The sequence below is a fragment of the Pectinophora gossypiella genome, chromosome 29 (genome assembly GCF_024362695.1).
Source record: "Pectinophora gossypiella chromosome 29, ilPecGoss1.1, whole genome shotgun sequence".
In the NCBI taxonomy this organism is placed as follows: domain Eukaryota; kingdom Metazoa; phylum Arthropoda; class Insecta; order Lepidoptera; family Gelechiidae; genus Pectinophora; species Pectinophora gossypiella.
In genome coordinates this window covers 3,749,487-3,772,978 of record NC_065432.1, presented here as the reverse complement: position 1 = coordinate 3,772,978, position 23,492 = coordinate 3,749,487, and the positions used below count along the sequence as shown (strand labels likewise).

Here is a 23,492-nt window from a genome sequence, read left to right as displayed (position 1 = left end):
CAACGGCTTAACGTGCCTTCCGAAGCACGGAGGAGCTCGAGATAAAAACTTTTTTTTGGTCACCCATCCTATGACCGGCCTTTGCGAAAGTTGCTTAACTTCAACAATCGCAGACCGAGCGCGTTTACCGCTGCGCCACCGAGCTCCTCCCGAGCCCGAGTTAGATATATGTATTAGTTAATTTAATTGCTTTGCGCCTACCACTATGATAATAGCAGTAGCGTTTTCTTGTAACATTGCCACACAATACATGTAGTACAAATTCTTTATCAATATTATTGCTCTTATTCCATATCGGGGTAGACAGAGGTACAATCAGTTCTACCGCACTACACACAGAACTAAGATCTATCAATCGATCAAGGTAGAAACTGCCTATTAAGTATAATAAATACAAGTTGTATCGCTGACTAATAATTACGTAGGTATGTTGTCCTCTCTACCAATTGCAGTTACCGGGTCCATGTTGATACTATAATACTTACTTCTGTATTTTATAACACCACAATTTGTACGTACACATGGTCGCAATAAAACATTTCTATTCTATTCCATTCCATTCCATTCCATTCCATTCCATTCCATTCCATTCCATTCCATTCCATTCCATTCCATTCCATTCCATTCCATTCCATTCCATTCCATTCCATTCCATTCCATTCTATTCTATTACTAGAAATAGAATAGAAATTGTTTATTATAAAATGACGCCACACACAAAGACAAGACAATTCTATTCTATTCTATTTAAAAATTTTCACAAAACAATTACAAAAAGCTTAGGAGGATGTTCATTAGAATGATCATAAGGTAGTGGTGGACGTCCTGAGATAAAAGGGCCTCACTCAGCACAAGTCGCGGCGTGAACCACGACGCTGGTGTTATGTGGACCCTGTTGGGTGAGGCACGAACGTATGTACAGTCATGAGCAAAATTCAAGTTTTCTTTTTTAGTTTTTTTAATTATATTTTATTTTGTACTTTTGCGGTGGAAAATCCACTTGATATTAACTCAGAATAATAAGCTGAATCATTATTCGTTACGATGTCTCTAACACCCCGTGCAAGTACATACAGATAGCCATACAAGTAGGTATGGGTGTTAGTGACACCGTAACGAATTACTGAGGGGGATGATTCAGACCATGATTCTGAGTTGATATCAAGTGGAATTTCCATCAAATACATCAATTTTTTTGTTTTTTTTTTTTAATTATTTTCAGTTCCAGTTTACTTTTGCGACGGAAAATTCCATTTGATATTAACTCAGAATCATGGTCTGAATCATCCCTCAAAGTTTTCGTTACGATGTCACTAACACCTGTATAGTTTTTAATAACAAATTAGGGAGGCTTATCAAATAATAAATTTATAATTATATGCGATAATATTCCGAAACTTGGGATTAATAGATATAACAAATATGTGATAAAAACTGGTTAAGATCGAGTCGGAGTAGGTACATCAAGGGTTCCAGCGATATGGCGTTCAAAAAAAAGTAAAAATGCGCAAAAGTTTTGTTAAAAGAGCTTTATTATCTATTCTTTTGGTAGATAGCATCAGAGTATTACAAGAAAAAAACAATTTGAAATAAAAACAGCCAGTGTCATTGAATGTAATTCCTCTTTAAGTACCTATGTATGCGTACCTACATTGCTTCAATCATACAAAATGTAAACCGTGGATAGTTGTAATTGGCTTGCAACATGGTTTTTACCATTTGTAAACCTTGGATAAGCTGTTCACCATCATCATCAGCCCATTATCGTCCCCACTGCTGGGGCACGGGCCTTCCCTATGGATGGATAGGGAGATCGGGACTTAAACCATCACGCGGGCCCAGTGCGGATTGTTGGTTATTAACGACTGCTAATGCAGCCGGGACCAACGGCTTAACGTGCCTTCCGAAGCACGGAGGAGTTCGAGATGAAAACTTTTTTTTGTGGCCACCCATCCTATGACCGAAATAAGCTTTACACTTGACTTAAAAATCTCTGAACTAATTGGTAAGGACATTGCAGGTTTGGATCACCTGATTGTCCGAAAAAGTAAGATGATTCTGTGCTTCGGAAGGCACGCTAAGCCTGGTCCAGGGCTACTAGCCCAAACGCCTCCACCAACCCGCAGTGGAGCAGCGTGGTGGAGAATGCTCCATACCCCCTCCGGTTAATTGAGCGGAGGCCTGGGCTGTTTATGTATGACATTAACTACTTGGCTGGACAAATGGATACGGAATGGATATGGATATGAATGGATCCAGCTTACGACATCGTATCAACAGTGGCTGCAAGTTGTCTTTGATTACTTGTGGCTCTGCCCACCCCATTAGAGATTACGGGCGTGAGTTTATGTATGTATGTATGGATACGGAACCCTGAAAAAAATGTTTTTATAAAGAATTTTGGTAAGTGATCGATGCACTATCGCGCTGTAGGAACATGATGTGGTCCACGGTCGTGTTTGTTTTGGCTCTAGCAGCTGTTTCGGGTAAGATCTTTTTTGTTTTTTTTTGTGACTTGTAGATTTGCCGCAAGTGACTTCTTGCCTGGACTAATTGGGAGCGCTTAAGCCAGGCGCGCACTACGAGTTTTTCGCGGGATTCTCTTAAAATGCATAAATGGTTTTGTCATAATTTTAATTATCATAATCCTTTTCGCATAACGTTTTTAAGCATAATAGTACTTTCCCATAATAACATCTAAGAATACTGGTTTGTTAGGTATAACTTATTTTTGGACTAATATTTGTTGATATAAATTTGATTCGCATATAAATAGGTATCCATAATTCCTTTTTATCCTTCCTTGTCATAATTTTTACAAGGCATAACAGTAGGTTAGGGTGCGGCGGGGGTGGCCCTTGGGCCACCCCTACGCCGCCAGCATGTTTATCTTACACACGAAAAGTATGTTGAATGATGACCAACAGCATGAAATAGAGTCAAAAAATATAAAAAGTCACAATCATGAACCAAATGCAGCCAAGGAAAAAGTAAGTTTCGGAAATGTTCAAAGTTGTGCCAAAACTTTTCTTATTCGGAGTATAGTTTTTATGCTTATAATAATTATGCTTATATATCTTTATTGTCATTAATTATTATGCTTACAGTAGTTATGAGTTTCAAAATTATGCTTAAAAAGTTATGATAAATTAATACTATGCGTAACTAATAATAGGACAAGTAACATTATGCCATGGTAAATTATTACATAAAAAATTATGCGTAAAAATAGAGAACCGTTTTTCGCCGCGCGGCAGAACAGAGCAGCGGCGTTGTACCGTGCGGCAAAACAAATAAAAATCTGTAAACGCGCGCACTACGGTTTACTGCTGCATCAAAATTCTCAGTTTTAAAATGGATTTAGTAGAAACATTTTGTATTTAATTTGCGCTCTGATAAATCTTGCGAAAAACTCGTAGTGCGCGCGTGGCGTTAGGGTTCAAATCCGGTACAAAAATTCAACATGCCTGAGGGTGGAGTTGGGGCGAACTTCAGCTCAGGGCGTCGTCGAAGAAGGTTTATAAGTATTCAAGTGAACTAATCGACCCTAGTGGGCCGATAGCGAAATCGACTACGCTGGTGGGGTCAACCCTCGTGTCCACTAGGCAACACTTGTCGGACGAGATTTCTCGGGCGAGATTTCTCAGACGAGATTTCTCGGGCGACATGTGTCAATATGTTTATATTTCATACTACTTATTAACACAGCCTTCGTGGTCTAGAGGTTAGAGTGAGATCACAAAGTGATTTCGACAATGTCCCCATCGGGAATCGAACCCGGACCTCCAGATCGTGAGCCTAACGCTCTAACCATTAGACCACGGAGGCTGTTATACCATGTATCTACGTACATATTAACAATTATTCCACCCCCCCCCCCCCCCAAACAGCGCTGCCAACAGACGTCCTCCGCAAACCAGACCCCGGTCCTCGTTACCAGTATGTGGAGGCTGGCGATGGATCGCTCCACTTGGCCGACCTATGGGTCAAGGTCAGCGACGTGCAGGAAGCGGCCAGATTTAACCCTGACTCCCAGAATGTGTACCACCTGTTTACCAGGTCAGTCAAAGCCAAGTAAAAAAAAATGTATTGTGTGTGTGTTTATGTGTCACGAACGAACTTTACAAAAAAAAAAGTAAAGTACTTAAAGTAAAATTCCCTGTATTCTACGGTGCTGTATGTACTATTAGTTTTTTCAATAAAGTATATTATTATTGTATGTCTTTTTCATATCTCGGGGCTATGGCCCGGAGGCCCGGACTTTTGGAAGGCGTACGTGGGGCCGAAGCCAACACGTAGAGGCCCCTTAAGACAGTTTAATCTAAATGTGGTGTGACACCAACCGGCGATTATCCCTGTATGCACTATGGGAGTGCACCCAAAGACAATCCCCGGTTCGTGTAGGACTATTGCAGATTATGGGAACAAAGGGAACTGGGCTATTGGGTTGGGGGTTAGTGGACCGGGATACTGGAGCTATGGGGGACTATGGCGCCTGCTCGACCAATGTTGGTAAACATGAATAAATGAGCAGGCGGCGACTCGCCACTCACTGGATGGGCCACCTATCTAGCCGACGCGACTGGACGGCAAGGCAGCAACATGGTTGTGAGCAGCTCAGGGTGTCGAGAGGTGTACACCGCTTTCTGCGAGGCGGTTTACCCGCCTCACCAACTCGCGACTTATGCATCTTTCACTTCCACCCTGCGAGCGTATAGCTCTAACGCCCCACTCTGGCCGGCCAATGAAGGCAAGCCAGAGGTGAGAGTCCTGCGGCCCCCGCTGGGGTCCATTCCGGCCGGCCAGTGAAGGCAAGTCGGAGACGGAGGGCCTGACCGACTCTCGGGGGATCTCAGCTCCGTGGTGTCGTCACTCACCAACAGCTCGCCACAAGCTGGCCTGCGGAGACTGACTGCACTGATGAATTCACCAGGTTCGCTGATAAATTCACCAGGGGGCGATGGGGTCGTCACATCCCGACGCTATTTTTTGTGCATTTTTAAGCTGTAGTAATTATTTATTTATTTACATTTCACGACTTTACAGTGCAGAAGCGCCAATGCACCGTGAATCTTTCAATATAAACAATAATATAATTAGACATATAAGTCACAGGTCACACTACTCAAGTCACAGGGACTGTAACCTGGAACCTGACAGAGGGCAGCAGTATCTGTCAGTACTATTCAGAGGTGGAGGACAGGAGTCTTAGTACAGCTTTGAAATAGACTACTCTACTTGCGTCAGACAGAGTATTGCGGGGCGGAAGGCAAGAGGGAAACCACTGCCCTATTTTTCCCTAAAAAGTAGCATAGAAATTGCTGCGCCGACAAGAGCGTGGCTCTTAAATTGATGATGATGAATTCCACTTGGTATTAACTCAAAATAATGAGCTGAAGTATCCAGCCTCTGTAGTATAGTAGTTAGTGCGCTCACGATCTGGAGGTCTGGATTCGATTCCCGATGGGGAAACGAATGATGGGGATATGTAAATTAATACGTAATTATGTATTTGATTGTTACTATGAGAATGTAATCTAATAAATTATGATAAGGGATCGATATAGCTGTAAAGATTACTTAATTACTTACAGATAATTCTTTTATAACTCCACATAAATTATAATTTATAGGCGCGACTTTGTGACGAAATATAACATAGAGACAAGATAACATAGGCAGAGAGTGATATCTTGTCATCATTATCAATTTAAGCGCCACGCTCTTGTCGGTGCATTCTCTATGCTTTTGCAGCGCATCTTTAAAGTTTGCTGAGACGCAGACGGATTGTTTCTTTGCAATAGTAAGGAAACGTTCCGCCTCAATGATGCGTCGCTTGGAAGCCAGCTCCAACGGCATCCTGGGTGTGTGGGCGGACCGCTGGGAGTCGCCATTGATGGCGCGATGGTTGCGACCACACACACACATATCTCCTCCCGCTAGACGACTCTAATTTTCATAATTTGTTTTCATAAATAAATATTAGTCTACTAACATTACGATTAAGTACTATGTTACTAACATCTATGGACAATAGTCTGAAAATAAAGAATTTTAATTTGAATATTATGCTACTTTTTAAAGGAATAATAGGGCAGTGGTTTCCCTCTTGCCTTGCTCGCAGTGCTCTGTCTGACGCGAGTGGGATGGCGCTCAGAGTAGCCTATTTCAAAGTCCTACTAGGATTCCTGTCCTGTCTCTGAATAGTACTGACAGTTACTGCTGCCTCTATTAGGTTCCAGGTTGACTGTGACTTGCCAATTCCGTCGTGCATTGTCATACCAATGGCCCACACCTCCGCCTCTGCATCCGTTGAGGTTTTTTTATGAGAAGTATATCTAACTGTCCAGTGGAGCAGCGTGGTGGAGTATGCTCCATACACCCTCCGGTTGATTGAGGGGAGGCCTATGCCCCGCAGTGGGACGTATATAGGCTGTTTATGTTATGTATATCTAACTGTCTCCCTTTCTCGCCAGACTGAACCCGACAGTGAGCCAGCCCCTCCTCCTGGGCTCTGATGGGCTCCTTGGCATGACAAACTACGACGCGCGCCGCCGCACCATCATCATCATACACGGCTGGCTGGACTCCGCCACTGCCAACGTCAACTCTGTGCTTGTACCTGGTAAGTTCATCACACAACATTAACAAACAACAACAATCGGCAACAATGAACAACAACAACAAACAACTAACAACAATCAACAACAATAACCAACAAGTAACAGCAACAACAACCAACAATAATCAGCAACAATCAACAACCACAACCAACAGCAACAACAACAAGTTACTATTACTATTTAACTGGTGAAATGTTGCACTCACAAGAGATTACACATTCATTGTTCGACTCAAAAATGTAAATCAGACTTATCTCTCCCAATAAAAGTGATAGAATCAGAATCGTTTATTCAACGTAATTATCATGGATAAACTTATTAAAGGTTAACATTTTTGAATTTACGTCATTTCGCAAGGTCTTATGGCTGAGGAGAAGATATGACAAGAAATTTCAACAGGGCCATACCATTGATTGACTCCAATAGTTAAGTAAGTACCTATTACTACGTATGGCAGTAGAATATTTTCTTTTTTTGGATTTTATAAATTATTTTTAATTCTAATAATAAATGTAACACTAATCAATAAACAAATGACTACTTTTGGAAAAAGAATTCCATGTTTTTAAAATAAAATTACTTATTAATTTGAAATTAGAATTCTTAGCCAAACAAAAAATAGTTGATGAGGTTGGTAACCTCACAACCCACACGATAGAAGAAGAAGAAGACGACCCAATTAAGTTATGTAACACAGATGTACCCACTGCTAGACTTGTCTACTTCAGCTACTTCCACAGCATAATGTCTTACGGTATTTTATTGTGGGGTCGAGCCGCTGATGTAGAAACTATTTTCATCATTCTAAAAAGAGCAGTTCGCGCTATTTATAATCTGCGTTGTCGGGAGCTGTTTAAAGAAATAAATATACTGACGGTCGCAAGTCAATATATTTATGAAAACATTATGTATGTGCGTAAAAATGTATCTCTCCTTCCGAGAAACTGTGAAAGGCATACTTACAATACAAGGAATGAAAATAAAATTGTTGTTCAAAATTCTAGATTAAGTAAAAGTAGTTAAATTCATCTTTTTTGGGCTATGATACGTTTTTACAATAAAATACCAGATAATATTTTAAATTTGTCAGAATATAAATTTAAAGCTCATGTGAAGCTTACTTTATGTAAAAAAGCTTATTATAAGATTCATCACTAAGTACCTAAATGATAAAAATGTCTGGTATTGAATGTGTTCCTCTAGTTATTAAATAACTTGTAATGTACCCTCATTGATTTAAAGATGTGTTGCTGTTGCAGTTTCTTGTTGTTTGTTTCTTGTGTTGTTGTTTCTTCTCCTCAACCATAACACCTTGCGAAATGACGTAAATTCAATCTTATCCATGACCTAGACCTTCAACAAGTTTATCCATGATATGATTCTGATATTTGATTAACGATGTATGATGATTCCAGCGTTCCTGGCTGCGGAAGACGTGAATGTAATAGTAGTGGATTGGAGTGCTGGTGCTGGCACCATCAACTATGCTGCAGCCGTCTCCAACACAGTCACTTCTGGTGAGTCATTTATCACTAGCAATTGGAATACGATTGTATTCAAGTTCATACATACATAGCACAAGAAGCCAACGAAATCACCATAGACTGATTTTTTTTGATGAACCTTTTTTTTGACGTGATTTATTGTAGATTTGCCGCAGATGGCATTAACTACTTGGCCGGACAAATGGGGAGCGCTGAAGGCTCTCACCCGGTACAATGTTTAAGACAACAGGCCTGAGGGTGACCAGTTGGGCGCGAACCTCGGCTCAGGGCGTCGTCAGAGAGGAAAAATATTTGAAAGAATTAATCAACCCTAGTGGGTCGATAGCGATAAGCGCTGAATGAGGGAAATATTGACAGAAAAATATAACCGTAATTGTTTGTGCATAAGATTATATAATAAATTACCATCTGACATAAAACAATTACCTTTAAGTCAATTTAAGACAAAATTGTATAAATAGTTTAGGAACTACCGACATTAGAAATTGTTAACTTTATTGTAAAATCCCTCAATCTGAATCCCTCAAAGTATTCGTTACAATGTCACTGACACCCTTACAATGTGTGATCCCAGGTGAAAGTGTAGCCCGCTTCATCAACTGGTTGAACCAGGCCACGAACACCTCCCCAATGAGCTACCACTTGGTGGGGCATAGCCTCGGGGGTCACCAGGTCGGCATCATCGGCAGAAATGTCAACGGACAAGTTGCTTATATCACTGGTACGTAAAATCCGAGAATACAATAAAAATCTTTTATCGTGTGGGTTGTGAGGTGAATTACCAACCTCATCAACCCTGGTGGCAGGGTTATTATTGAGCCCCCAAATGGCTCATGTAACGAGTACTAACATCAGTAAGTAGTAACCGGGACTAACGGCTTAACGTGCCTTCCGAAGCACGGATCATCGTACTTTTGGACAATCAGGTGATCAGCCTGTAATGTCCTAACCAAACTAGAGATCACAAAGTGATTTTTGTGATATGTCCCCACCGGGATTAGACCCGGGACCTCCGGATCGTGAGCCCAACGCTCAACCACTGGACCATGGAGGCCGTTATAAAAAAGAAAAAAAAATAAGGTCACGGTTCAGAATCAGAATCAGAATCAGAATCATTTATTCAACGTAATTATCATGGATAAACTTGTTGAAGGTCAATGTAACATTTTGAATTTACGTCATTTCGCAAGGTGTTATGGCTGAGGAGAAGAAATGACAAGAAACTGCAACAGCAACACATCTTTTAAATCAATGAGGGTACATTACAAGTTATTTAATAACTAGAGGAACACATTTAATACCAGACATTTTTATCATTTAGGTAATCATTAATCTTATAATAAGCTTTTTTACATAAAGTAAGCTTCACGTGAGCTTTAAATTTATTCTCTGACAAATTTAAAATATTATCTGGTATTTTATTGTAAAAACGTATACATAACCCCAAAAAAGATGAATTTAATTTACTTAATCTAGAATTTTGAACAACAATTTTATTTTTATTCCTTGTATTGTAAGTATGCCTTTCACAGTTTCTCGGAAGGAGAGATACATTCTTACGCACATACATAATGTTTTCATAAATATATTGACTTGCGACCGTCAGTATATTTATTTCTTTAAACAGCTCCCTTAAAGAGTCCCGACAACGCAGATTATAAATAGCGCGAACTGCCCTTTTTTGAATGATGAAAATAGTTTCTACATCAGCGGCTCGACCCCACAATAAAATACCGTAAGACATTACGCTGTGGAAGTAGCTGAAGTAGACAAGTCTAGCAGTGGGTACATCTGTGAGTTGTCGGATTCTTCTGACGGCATATGCTGCTGAACTTAGCTTGCCCGCTAGTGATACAATATGTGGGCCCCATTGAAGTTTTGAATCTACAGTAATTCCTAAGAAAACGGTGTGTTCAACAAAATCTAAATTCTCGTCGTTAATTTTAATGTTATTATTTACTTTCTTTACGTTTGGTAGAGCAAATTTAATACACTTCGTTTTCTTAGCATTTAGAACTAGGTTATTTACTGTAAACCAGCTCAGAACCTGCGACACAGCGCTGTTTGCTTCGTCAAGTTCCTCTAACTTTCTATCGATTTTAAATATAAGAGAAGTGTCATCCGCGAACAGTACAATGTCAGCTTGGTTTTGTACTACATAAGGTAAATCATTTATGTACACTAAAAAAAGAAACGGACCCAAAATGGATCCTTGAGGAACTCCCATTTGAACATGAGAGCCCGAAGAAGTTGTACTATTGATTTGTACCTTTTGTATCCTATCACCTAGATATGAATTTAACAAACTGAGAGCTCCATTATTTAGTCCATAGTGCCTCAATTTCAAAAGCAAGGTCTCGTGATCCACGCAGTCGAACGCCTTAGACAAGTCACAGAATACTCCTACGGCATTCTGCGACTCCTCCCAAGCATCGAAAATGTGTCGAACAAATGTGACACTCGCGTCTGTTGTAGACCGACCCTTAGTAAAACCAAACTGCTGGCTGTGAAGTAAGTTATTTAAATTAAAATGACATAGCAGTTGGTCGAGAATAATTTTCTCGAAAATTAGTAAAATTTTCTGTAGAATAGAAACCGGTCTATAATTGGTGGGGTCTGATTTTGTGCCCGATTTAAAAAGAGGTATAACTTTACTGATTTTCATTAAATTTGGAAAAGTGCTATTTTCAACACTCATATTAAAAATGTATGCTAGATATGGTGCTAAGATATCAATAACAGAGCTCATCAATTTGACAGACAATCCCCATAAATCTTTCGAGGTTTTAAGTTTCAGCTGTTTGAATACTTTAACAATACTACTCGGATCAACGCGTTTAAAATCAAATAATTCAGTGCAAGCAGTAACATTACTTTTCAACAATATATCAGCTTGAACAGGAAAGGACCTGAGAGATTCTGTAGTTTTTACAGGGATGTTCGTAAAGAATTTATCAAAAACTTCAGCTACATCTTTATCTTGTTTAACTAACCCAGTGCCCGATTCTATATTGTATTCTAATTCACGCGGTTTCGAAGCCTTTGTTTCACTATTTATTACTTGCCAAACTGCCTTTATTTTATTATCCGCGGTCTTTATTTTACTACTAATATGCATCTGTTTGGCTGTATAACACACTCTTCGAAATATTTTAGAATAATTTTTGACGTAGCTTTTAAAACTATCAGTGTGTGTATACGTTTTTTCCTCATATAAAGAATAAAGAGTATTTCTACTTTTGCGAATGCCTACGGTAGCCCAGTCACTGAACTTGAATGATTGACTGTTGGTAACTACCTTTTGAGGAAAATTATTTTCAAATTCTTTATGGATTATAGTAAAGAAATCCCTGTAAAAATCGTCAGGATTGTCTGTATCAAAGTTTGGACAAGGTAAGTTACTAATAAGACTATTTCGATATTTATCTATCCGAGTATCAGTGATGGGTCGTGTACGAAATTTAATTTTCTGAACATTTTTAAGTACTGGGAAACTGACCAGCTGCCCACTGTGATCTGACTTAAAACAGTTAAGCATACTGTTATCTTGGAAGTCACAATTGCAAAAAACGTTATCTAAACATGAGGCAGTTGTTTCTGTAATTCTAGTTGGCTCCATAAATATATTAACAAGGTTAAATGATGTAAACAAACTTAGAAATCTAGTTGTAATTGAATCTACTTCATATAAATCAACGTTAAAATCTCCACACACTATAATGGCTTTATTACTTTTAGATATGACCTTCAGTACATTTTCCATCACTGATTCAAAAACTGTGAAGTTAGCACTGTATGGGGGTCTGTATACGGCCACAACAATATGTTTCTCTGTTTCTATACATGAAATCTCCATAGTGCCCTCTATCGAAAGTCCAGTAATATCTTTGCGTTCTTTATATTTTAAACTATTTCTGATAAAAATAAGGGAGCCACCGCGTATTTTGATCTTTCGACAGAAAGCGCTAGCGAAATGATAATTTTTAAAACCGAATAACAATTCATAATCCTTCAACCAGTGCTCAGTAATACATAAAATGTCAATAAAAAATGTCTCTAAAAATAATTCTACGTCTAATTCTTTGCCAGAGAAGCCTTGAATATTTTGTTCAAACCCCGGTACCGACATTACAGCAATGAGTTATTAATTTATCTTAAGTGCAGTCACTAACACAGTTGGCTCGACCATTATAGACGGCGATACGGCTCACCTATCACGTTGGTCTAACAGAAAGCTCGGTGAGGTCTGGGTTAATTAGTTCATCTTGCGATGCATATAACTCTGACGACCCCAATGATCCAAGAAGGTCTATGCTCTATGTTTGTAATACTTACTTATTGTTTTCCCGGTCCATATACTGCGCTTTATACTCACTCTGTTTGTTACGCATTGTATTTACTGTACACAAGGAAGGGACTAGTATCTGAGATACAGGCTCGGCCTAGTTCAAATACTAGTGAACACTAGACTAAGTTTATAATGCGTTACTTATACTAAGAAATAATGTATGAACCCTGTTTTAAGTATTTTTTTTTTATAATTGGGATATAGCCGTGAGCTTATACAGAGTGTTAGTGACATCGTGTGAGCTGAATCATCAAATCAAATCAAATCAAAAATCAAATCAATTTATTTGCGAGAACACATAGAATACAAAAAAGGTGGTAAAATAATTTAAATAACAATGTTGTGATGTGTTCGGCCTGCATGCAGGCGTACAAATATACATAAGGAAATAAAAAATAAAGAAATGGTACATTGAAAGAAAATTATAGGAAAATATACTTATTATTAAAAAATTACAAAATTTATTTATTTTTATGTTCAAAATATTCCCATCATATTTTCATCCCTCTCAGTATTCGTTACGATGTCACTTACACCACGTACAAGTACATACTAGTAGCCATACAAGTACGTATGGTTGTTAGTGACACCACAACGAATACTGAGGGGAATGATTCAGACCATGATTCTGAGTTGATATCAAGTGGAATTTGTTGTCGGAAATATCATGAAATTTTTTGTATTTTTTTTTTAATTAAGTATTTTCAGTTTCATACTTTTGCGACGGAAAATTCCATTTGATATCAACTCAGAATCATGGTCTGAATCATCCCTCAAAGTTTTCGTTACGATGTCACTAACACCCGGTATATATCATTAGTGGTATTTTGACAGAACGATATGACTTTTTGGTTTGAATGTTAACACCAATCGACAGAACGACTTTATATTGTCAAGATCGATAAAATATCGTATGCATGTTTAATATTAAGTATAATAACTTTTCTGTGTGTTTGCCCTAACAGTGGACCAAGAATAAGCGAAAGTGGATTAAAAATAAACCTAATTTTTTGCTTAATAATACAAAAAACTTATCACGCTAAAACTCTCTAGTGTTAGGTATTAAATATAATTTTATGAAGAAAAACATGGCAAATATCTACACAAGTTAGGCGTATGTTTAGCTATCGAAAAAGTATCTCAAAGAACAGTCTTAAGTTCTGCCAAGGAACCCGGGTTGCATATAGAATTTAGAATTTCTAATTCTACTATGATTTTTTTTCTCCTTGATTTATATGATAGAAAAGAATCGATTCAGATCAGCGTTATCTCGACTCTATACATCATAATAAGAATAAGAATAAAATAAATTTATTGCCAGTAACAATTTACATTTGCTATATAAACTAAGTAATTATGAATATTGCGAATACGGGCAAAAGGAAATGGCTCAGCTTGTGCTGCGATGGAGTTATGCTATGGCGCCATCCAGCGCTGGTTTTCATTCATTTCCTCTTCCTGAGATATTGTGCGGAAGTAATTGTCAACGAGGGCTAGAGGATATTAAAAAGAATTATACAGTAGCTTTAGGTAGAAAAAAGAAACAATAAAAAGACAATCAATTAAAATTATAAGTATTATTAGTATTATAAGTACATCACTATTCTAATGAACGCCAGAACACTAGCTTCTCTATTGGGGCGTGTACCTACTGGTTTCAAGATAAATAATGAAATTCTGATTACTAAATAAAGACACATCTAAAACTAACGAAAAACATTTTCTTTTTTCTATTAAACTTATTTATGAATTTTAATCAAGAAAAACGTAATAATAAGTCCGACATTTTGTCACGTTTTTCTATGACGTCACAGAGTGCTTTTTCATACAAATTCCATAGTAATTTCGTGTTTTGACGTTTAGTAAAAAGTAACTGATTTGACTAGTTGGAAACTAGCCTATTCGTACCGCGCATTGAAGCTATTGTAAAACATTATCTAAGTACTTATATTGAAATAAATAGAAATAAATAAATAAATCTATGCTGGTCTGGGAGCAAATAAAAAACATAGAACACGTTCAGCTGCTTGTCTTCCCGGGCATGTCGTAAAAACCGACAGAGGGATTGCGTCCTCTAACATGATGGACTAATGTTATGGGCGATAGGCTGATCCCTTATCACCATAAGGTTCATCATATCCATCTTAGGACTTCGTATCAACAGTGGCTGCAAGTTGTCTTTGATTACTTGTGGCTCTGCCCACCCCATTTGGGATTACGGGCGTGAGTTTATGTATGTATGTGTAAATAAATAAATATGATCACTAATGACAGACTTACCAGCCGAGTTTGCATGACAACCGCGCCGCGCGCGGCGCGAATTATACCTCTATTGAATGCTTCGACCAATAAACGATACGAATGCTATCTACGTAGATGGACGTCAAACGGCTATTGGTCGAAGGCCTCGTTTTGACGAGCGCCGCGTGCGGCGCGGTTGCTGTGCAGAACCTACTTGTCACGTTCCTCAAAAAACATATTATACAGTCATGAGCAATATAATGTACCCACTTTAGGACTCTGTCGCATTAACATATTTGACGTTTAGTGAGACTTACAGTTCAATTTGTCAAAAAAGTTAATGTGACATGGTACCAAAGTGTATACATATTAATGCTCGTGACCGTACATACCAACCCTGGGCGTTTGGGCTATGTGTCGGACTTGGCGCAAGTGGACTTCAATCCCAACGGTGGGAGCGCCCAGCCAGGGTGCGGTGACCAGGATTTAAATTAAAATCAATTACTTATCAATAAAAGTCAAATATCATAATGGCCCCGATTCCTGCAGACACCTCCTAATTTTATTTTATGTTATACCCGTCATTTTCTTATACGCCGAAAAGGAAAGGGAAGGATAATTTTCAACATGTTAATTTTAAAATGAATGAATAACCCATGCCAGGCATCAAGAAAGGGATGGGTAATTGACGGGCATAAAAATAATGGAATACACGTAAACTTTAAGCAGAAATCTAAAACAACCGTCTAAAAATGTTACATCAGCCAATAACCCGACAGATTTAAGTATACAGCACGTCAAACGGAATGCATACCAGCGTTTCAACGGATAAGAAAATGACAGGTATAACTTAAAATAAAATTAGATGGCGTCTGCAGGAATTAACACCATTATTATACCATAATAATTATAATGGAATTGTTATAAGCCGTAGGAGAAACGTAACGGTGATATGTCGTAGTTGCTACGCCGTAGCAGAAGCGTAGTATAGCCAGAGAATATACTCGCTATAGAGTTGAGGAGCTCGGTGGCGCAGCGGTCGCCGTGGTCGAATACCAATACCAATGATACCAATACCAATGATAAAATACCAATGATACAAATACCAATGATACCAATACCAATGATACCAATACTAATGTTTTCCGCAAATAAATGATGATTGATTGAATGCCAATCTGTTTTTAAAAGTTAGATACTTATTTTTTTTCCGCTTTCGCACATTCTCTCCGTCCACTTACTTGCTAGGCCGTACAGTCATGAGCAATATAATGTACCCACTTTAGAACTCTGTCGCACTAACATATTTGACATTTAGTGAGACTTACAGTTCAATTTTTCAATAAAGTTAATGTGACATGGTACCAAAGTGTATACATATTAATGCTCGTGACCGTACCCTGTACTGTATGTCCTCAGCTCTGGACCCTGCCTTCCCCCTATGGATCACTCACAACCACAAGTTCCGAGAGGACGACGGGCTTTATACTGAGATTATCCACACCAACGCGGGGCTACTGGGCTATATAGGAACACTTGGACACGTGGACTTCTATCCCAACGGTGGGATTAACATGCCTGGCTGTGACACCCAGGAGTGTGACCATGAGAGGTTTGTTCTCCACACAAGACACTCCACTTGTCCGGACAAGCGTTAAGATATATCTACCTACCTATTAAACAACTGCAACAGCTGTCTAGAGCGTTAAGCTCCGGTCCGGGTTCGATTCCCGTTGGGGACATTGTCGAAATCACTTTGTGAGACTGTCCTTTGTAAGGACTTTGCAGACTTGAATCATCAGATTGTCTGAAAGGTTATGATTCCGTGCGTCGGAGGGCACGTTAAGCTGTTGGTCCCGGCTATCAGCTGTAAAAAACACTTCCACCAACCCATATTGTAGCAGCGTGGTGGAGTATGCTCCATACCCCCTCCGATTGATTGAGGGGAGGCCTGTGCCCAGCAGTGGGACGTATATAGGCTGTTTACGTCATATATGCATGTAATATTAAATATTTAGTACGTTCAGTGTCACTGAAAATTATATATCGACCTTCAAGTGAATATTATTTTTCGTTAAACACATTGGAATTTATATACCGCACGCAAGAAAAAATCATTCCGAAAAGCCTCCCGTCGGTTTTTCCCATTTACCCTTGTGCCCCACATATGGGACATGCCCGTATGAGTTCCAAATGTATTGTCTCATACAAATATACTTTCTCTCTCTTTACTTAAGAGCTGCGCTCTTGTCGGTGGAGTAATCGCCATTCCTCTCTTCTTCCCGCCAAATCCTTCACCTCCTGACACGACACGACCTGAACCTTCCCTTTTATTTGTTTCATAAATGTTATCCTAGGTCTACCCCTTCCTCTCTTCCCTTCAATTTTTCCTTCTATAATGTTTGTTATAAATGAATCGTGTCGTATCAGGTCGCCAATCATATTTCCTCTCTGTTCTCTATAGTCTTCAATATGGTTCTCAAATACTTATACATTATTACGTAAATATACTTTATTGCACCAAAATAAAAAGAAATATTTACAAAAGACTCTTAACTCACCTCACACAACACACACACACACACGCACATAGCAAGTTGCATTTTACCTTAACTTTTAATTATTATTTTCTGTTTTTATTGATAACTTGATATTATTCAAATTTTAAATATTATAACAATATTCATTGTCAGCACCCTCACTTTTGGCTTTTGCATACAACTTTTGGATGGTAGCTGGTATCCTTAGCTCAGTTTTAAAACTTTTAGGGATAACAGCCGACTCATAGCAATTATGTCACAGCCTGTAACTACATATTTATAAATGTAAACAAATATTGTCATATATTTATTATTATTAGGCAGGCAGTTTTCACTGATAAGTGCCTGTATTCAACTATTCAGTTGTGTTTTCCTTTCTCTGTTTTATGGTAATTGTCCAATTTGTTTTTGAAGGTGTTGATGCTAGAAGCGGAGACCACGTCCTGCGGCAGCCCGTTCCACGCTGTTACTACTCTGTTAGTCAGGAAATGCTTATGGGGGTTGTTGTTTGAAATTCTTTTACAGAGTTTGAGCGTATGACCTCTTAGATTGGTGTTATGATTGAACAAGTATAGTGCAAGTATATATATATTGAACAAGTATATTTAAGGCTTTAATGGTACAAAAATAAAGATATTATTATATTATATTATTATAACTAGGTACAAGGCACATAGCGGCCTCATAATATGTGGTTCATATACAGTGTTAAGAATTAACTACGTAGACCTGTACTTACCTGCATCAGCTGATGTCGGGCACCCCGCGCGCCCCTCCTGCGTCGCCGCGCCGAAGTCATTCTACCAGTCATTCATTCGCTCTCTCTTTCATACTCACTCGCTCGATCACGCCCAAGCCGTACACTCACAATTTTATCATGTAAATTACCAGTTTTGAAGAATAATTATTACAGCAGCATTATCAAGAAAACGTCTTTTAGATCATCATCATCAATTTAAGAGCCACGCTCTTGTCGGTGTAGCATTTTCCATTCCAGTCTATCAAAGGCCAATTCCTTGACTTCCCTATAAGACACGACGTTAACCTTTTCTTTAATCTGTTCCATGTAAGCTCTTCTTGGTCTTCCCCTTCCTCTCTTTCCTTCTAGCTTTCCTTCTATGATGTTTTTAATGAATTCGTCGTGTCTTATTAGGTGTCTTTTAGATAGACCATGAAAATTAAATTAATTTAATTAATTAATTCCTAGACGTTGGTAGCATACACAATACTCAATTAAATAAATTATTATAATCTAACTTATTTTTTTTTTAGTAACCCAATCTTATCACACATTACTAACTCACACTAATATATAACACATATACATCCTCGCGCACATACACACACCCTCACCCTCTTTCACACATTGGTACACAAAACACACCCCCACACAGTCATTTCACATACAATCCCTGTTGGTATAATGTTTATAAACTTTTGTTTTTTTTTTCCCCTATTATATTGAGCCACAGTTCCAACCTGTTTCAATTAACTACTTATGTATTCTTTTTCTATGTAACACGTGGATAGCTATAATTGGCCTCTGAATGTGTATTACTAACAACCATATAATGTAAATAATTAGACTAAGGCTGTTGCTTTCCCAAATAAAAATAATAATAATAAATAATAAATTGAAGTTCCTGAACATACAGTGAACGTATTAAGACTTTTTAGAAGATAAATATTTTATAATTTATTATCATTTCAGATCATTCCACTACCTGGCTGAATCTCTGATCAGTGGAGGCTTCACTGGTCGCCGGTGCGCGACTTACGCCGGCGCCATGTCGAACAACTGCATTCTATGGGGAACCCTCAATATGGGTGGACTGGTGCCGAAGATTGGGTAAGGAAAAGACTTTTAAGTGCTACTAAAGGGAAAAGCGCTGGTCTATGAGTTCACTGAACCGCTAACTTTCAACTCATCATCCTCATTTTTTTGTGACACATGTGTAACATAACAATGATTTTACAATTTATATTTTGAGTTTCACGTTCAGCTGCTTGTCTTCCCGGGCATGTCGTAAAAACCGACAGAGGGATTGCGTCCTCTAACATGATGGACTAATGTTATGGGCGATAGGCTGATCCCTTATCACCATAATGTTCATCATTTCCATCTCAGGACTTCGTATCAACAGTGGCTGCAAGTTGTCTTTGATTACTTGTGGCTCTGCCCACCCCATTTGGGATTACGGGCGTGAGTTTATGTATGTATGTATGTATATTTTGAGTTTCAACATGTCCAGCCTGATCGGCATACAAATATTTAACACAAAAATGTCTATTTAGATGCTAATAAAAAATATCAATAATAACAAAATACATTAAAATTAATCGGAAACACATTTATAAAATATTAATATTAAACAAAGCAACGTCAACAAAGTAGTAATAAGTCAATAATAATAATGTCAAAGATTAGAATAACAATAGTAAAAATAAATTCAATCTTCAATTCAGTATCTGTCATAATAACATTTATTTACCAAATGTTCATACAATTTCCGTTTGAAAAGTATTATATTATCAATTTTATTTAAGAGACACGCTATTGTCGGTGTAGCATCCATGCTACTTTTTAAGGGAAAATACGGCAGTGGTTTCCCTCTTGCCTTCCGCCCCAACAATAACTACGCAACTTTATGATAAATAGAGCGCCATCTAGCGAGTAGTAGCAGAACTGATATTGTATTGTACAGAAAATAGAACTGACTACTACTACGGCCAGTCTTTTACTGTGCAAGCTGTGCATTTATGGAACTCCTTACCTGCTTCCATCAGAGTCGCTAACTCTCTTCAGAGCTGCAAAAACCAGTTGCGAGTTCATTTTGAATCCTTATATATCCGCATAGAGAGTTAGCGACTCTCTTCAGATATGCGGATATTCTTAGGATATTACTAATATATATGATGTATTTTATTTATTTCAATACTTGTTTTGTATGTGTGTGTATAGTCTATTATTTATTATTATAGTTTTCTCTGATTATGGTTAGGTATATTTTTAGTATATTATATGGTTTATATTATATTGAGTATTTATTAATATATGTACGTATAGTATAGAGAATTTATTATATTAACTTTAGTTTTACTTTTAGGTATTTTTTTTTATTGCACCATCCCGCATCCAAGTTGTTTGCAAATGTTTGTTTCCTTTTGGTGGTTGCCTGGAAGAAATTGCTCTAGAGCAATAAGGCCGCCCAAATTGTACTGTTTTCATGTGTTATGTCTGATTGTTGAAATTTTAGTTCTGTGCAATAAAGTATATTTGATTTGATTTGAAAATAGTACCAATTAGAGATTGGCAAACTACTCGGTATTTTGGGTAAATTCCCATTTGACCCATTTTTTTACCTTCCCCGCACATCTTGTAGATGTTCATTGTTCAATCTACCAATTCAATTTCATATATTTATTTTTCATTAAAAAAAATATTGAGAACTTTACCAAAATACATTTCCCATAATCCCTAATTGGTACTATTTTCTGTACAATATTATATAAGTTACGCTACTACTCGCTAGATAGCGCTTTATTTTTAAAGTAAGTTGTCGGCATAGTACAACTGGGTCGTGTACTAGGTTCAAGATAAATTATGAAATTCTGATTACTAAATAAAGACACATCTAAAACTAACGAAAAACATTTTCTTTTTTCTATTAAACTTATTTATGAATTTTAATCAAGAAAAACGTAATAATAAGTCCGACATTTTGTCACGTTTTTCTATGACGTCACAGAGTGCTTTTTCATACAAATTCCATAGTAATTTCGTGTTTTGACGTTTAGTAAAAAGTAACTGATTTGACTAGTTGGAAACTAGCCTACTGCGGGGTTAAAATGGCCACATCGAAGCAATTCATCTAAGAAAGCAATATTGCTATTTGACATTTGCGCATATAAAAGTAAGTGCGCAATGCAAACAACTGTCAAATAGCAATATTGTTTTCTTAGATGAATTGCTTCGATGTGGCCATTTTAACTCCCCTGGTGTTGCAATGGGTGTAGTGACGACACTGTATAACCTATATTGTTCTTTATTTTAACAAGCATAACATTTAAATTTGAGGGAGCGGACTTGTACCATCTACATAATTTAATGTATACGTATTTACGACAAAATTCAGACGCTTTCTTAGAAAAAAAAATCTTAGCCATTGTGAGTCTTATTTCTTTATAGTAGGTAGGTATGTCAGTTGTTTTAACATTTTTATATATTTTCGCAGATCCTCCGGTATCTACCGCATGGAAACCAACGCGTCTCCACCATTCTCCCGGGGTTAAAGACCTTCTCGAAGATTCTGGCAAACTCTAATGTGAAAGAAATTTGATAAATATAAATAAAGATAAATCATTTCTATTTGTAGTATGTTTTACATTTCGGACATTCCATACAATCGATTGAGTCGATATGCGTGTCAATCCACGTTAGAAAAATTAACAATACTTGTATATCGATATTTATCGACTCGATCGATTGTTTTATCAGATTACGCATTTACTACCCGGACACTTCATACAAACAACCTCGTTTTACACAGACACTACACATGGACATTTTCTACACGTGCAACTGTGTGTGTGACGTCTAAGGGCTACCAACTAAAATACATAATTCAACCGACATGACTTATACAGGGTGTTAGTGACATCGTAACGAAAACTTTGAGGGGTGGTTCAGGCCATGATTCTGAGTTGATATCAAGTAGAAATTTCCGTCGCAAAAGTATGGATTGGAAAATAATTAAAAAGAAAAGAAAAATTTTCATGAATTTTTTGACACGAAATTCCACTTGATATCAACTCAGAATCATGGTCTGAACCATCTCCCTCAGTATTCGTTACGGTGTCACTAACATCCACACCTACTTATATGGCTACCGTATGTACTTGTACGGGGTGTGTCATCGTAACGAATACTGAGAGGGATGATTCATCTGATTATTCTGAGTTAATATCAAGTGGAATTTTCCATCGCAAAAGTATAGAATTGAAAATAATTTTAAAAAAAACTAAAAAAAAATCATGAATTTTGCGACGGAAAATTCCACTTGATTTTAACTCAGAATCATGGTCTGAATCAACCCCCTCAGTATTCGTTACGATGTCACTAACACCCAGTATAGTTATCTACTACTACTTACCCTACTAGGACTTACATTGCCCAAATTACATTGACCAAATCTACTAGAACTTACATTGACCAAATTGAAGATGTCCTTAGAAAAGGCTTAATACGATCTACTCTGAACCGGCGTGCGTGTATGAAGCGATTGATGAATGTGGCAAAAGCAAGAGAAGTGTGTCAAGATCGAAGCAAATGGAATTCTATAGTCTCTGCTTACCCCGGTGAGAAATAGGCGTGAGTTTATGTATGTATGTACATTTTTCATTAAATTCATAATATCCTATACCTAAAGGTTGCCTGGAAGAGATTGCTACCTTAGCAATAAGGCCGCCTGTTGTACTACCAATTTAATTATAATACTAATGTATTTTTAATGTGATTCAAGTGCAATAAAGAGTTTTTGTATTGTATTGTATGTATGTACTTACCCAAGAAGCTTTTATAATCATCAGTCTATATCACAAATCCAAATGTTTCATCATCATCATAAACAGTCAATATACGTCCCACTGCTGGGCCGTTGCTTCCCCTCCAGCAACCGGAGGGGGTATGGAGCATACTCCATCACGCTGCTCCACTGCGGGTTGGTGGAGGTGTTTGGGCTAGTAGTAGTAGCCGGGGACAAACGACTCGCTCGCAAGTGCTCTCACACGGTAGAAAGTTAGACAACAGGCCTGAGGGTGCCCAGTTGGGCGCGAACCTCGGCTCAGGGCGTCGTCTGAGAGGAAGAATATTTGAAAGAATTAATCGACCCTGGTGGGTCGATAGCGATGCGCTGATTGAGGGAAAACGTCGACAACGCCGGCGGGGTCGGCATCGAGGTTAACAAAAAAAAAAAAACAATTTATTTTAGGCATGTAACCCATATTTACATATCAATTATAACATTTTAAAATTAAAATTCCAAAATCTATGAAATACTAAATACTAAAAAAATACTGATAAATAAATAAAATAAAATAAATAAAAATAATAAAATTAAGTCAAATTAGTAAAATATTTAAATAAAGATGAATTAATAATGAATTCACATCATAGAAGAAGATTAAAATTGTAAGTTTCATAACAAAACAAGTCGTTGGGACTAAATAAAGTAAA

At 37.7% G+C, this 23,492-nt stretch overlaps 1 protein-coding gene across 1 annotated transcript; it reads left to right on the top strand.

Annotated features, from left to right (window-relative positions):
• The first annotated feature begins 2,422 nt into the window (after positions 1-2,422).
• Positions 2,423-21,626, top strand: LOC126379549 (pancreatic triacylglycerol lipase-like). The gene is made up of 8 exons (XM_050028345.1): positions 2,423-2,486; positions 3,891-4,059; positions 6,477-6,625; positions 8,039-8,140; positions 8,703-8,849; positions 16,137-16,329; positions 18,969-19,106; positions 21,493-21,626. Exons 1-8 carry the CDS (start codon positions 2,438-2,440, stop codon positions 21,548-21,550), a joined length of 1,005 nt encoding a protein of 334 aa, XP_049884302.1. The 5' UTR covers positions 2,423-2,437; the 3' UTR covers positions 21,551-21,626.
• The last annotated feature ends 1,866 nt before the right edge of the window (positions 21,627-23,492 follow it).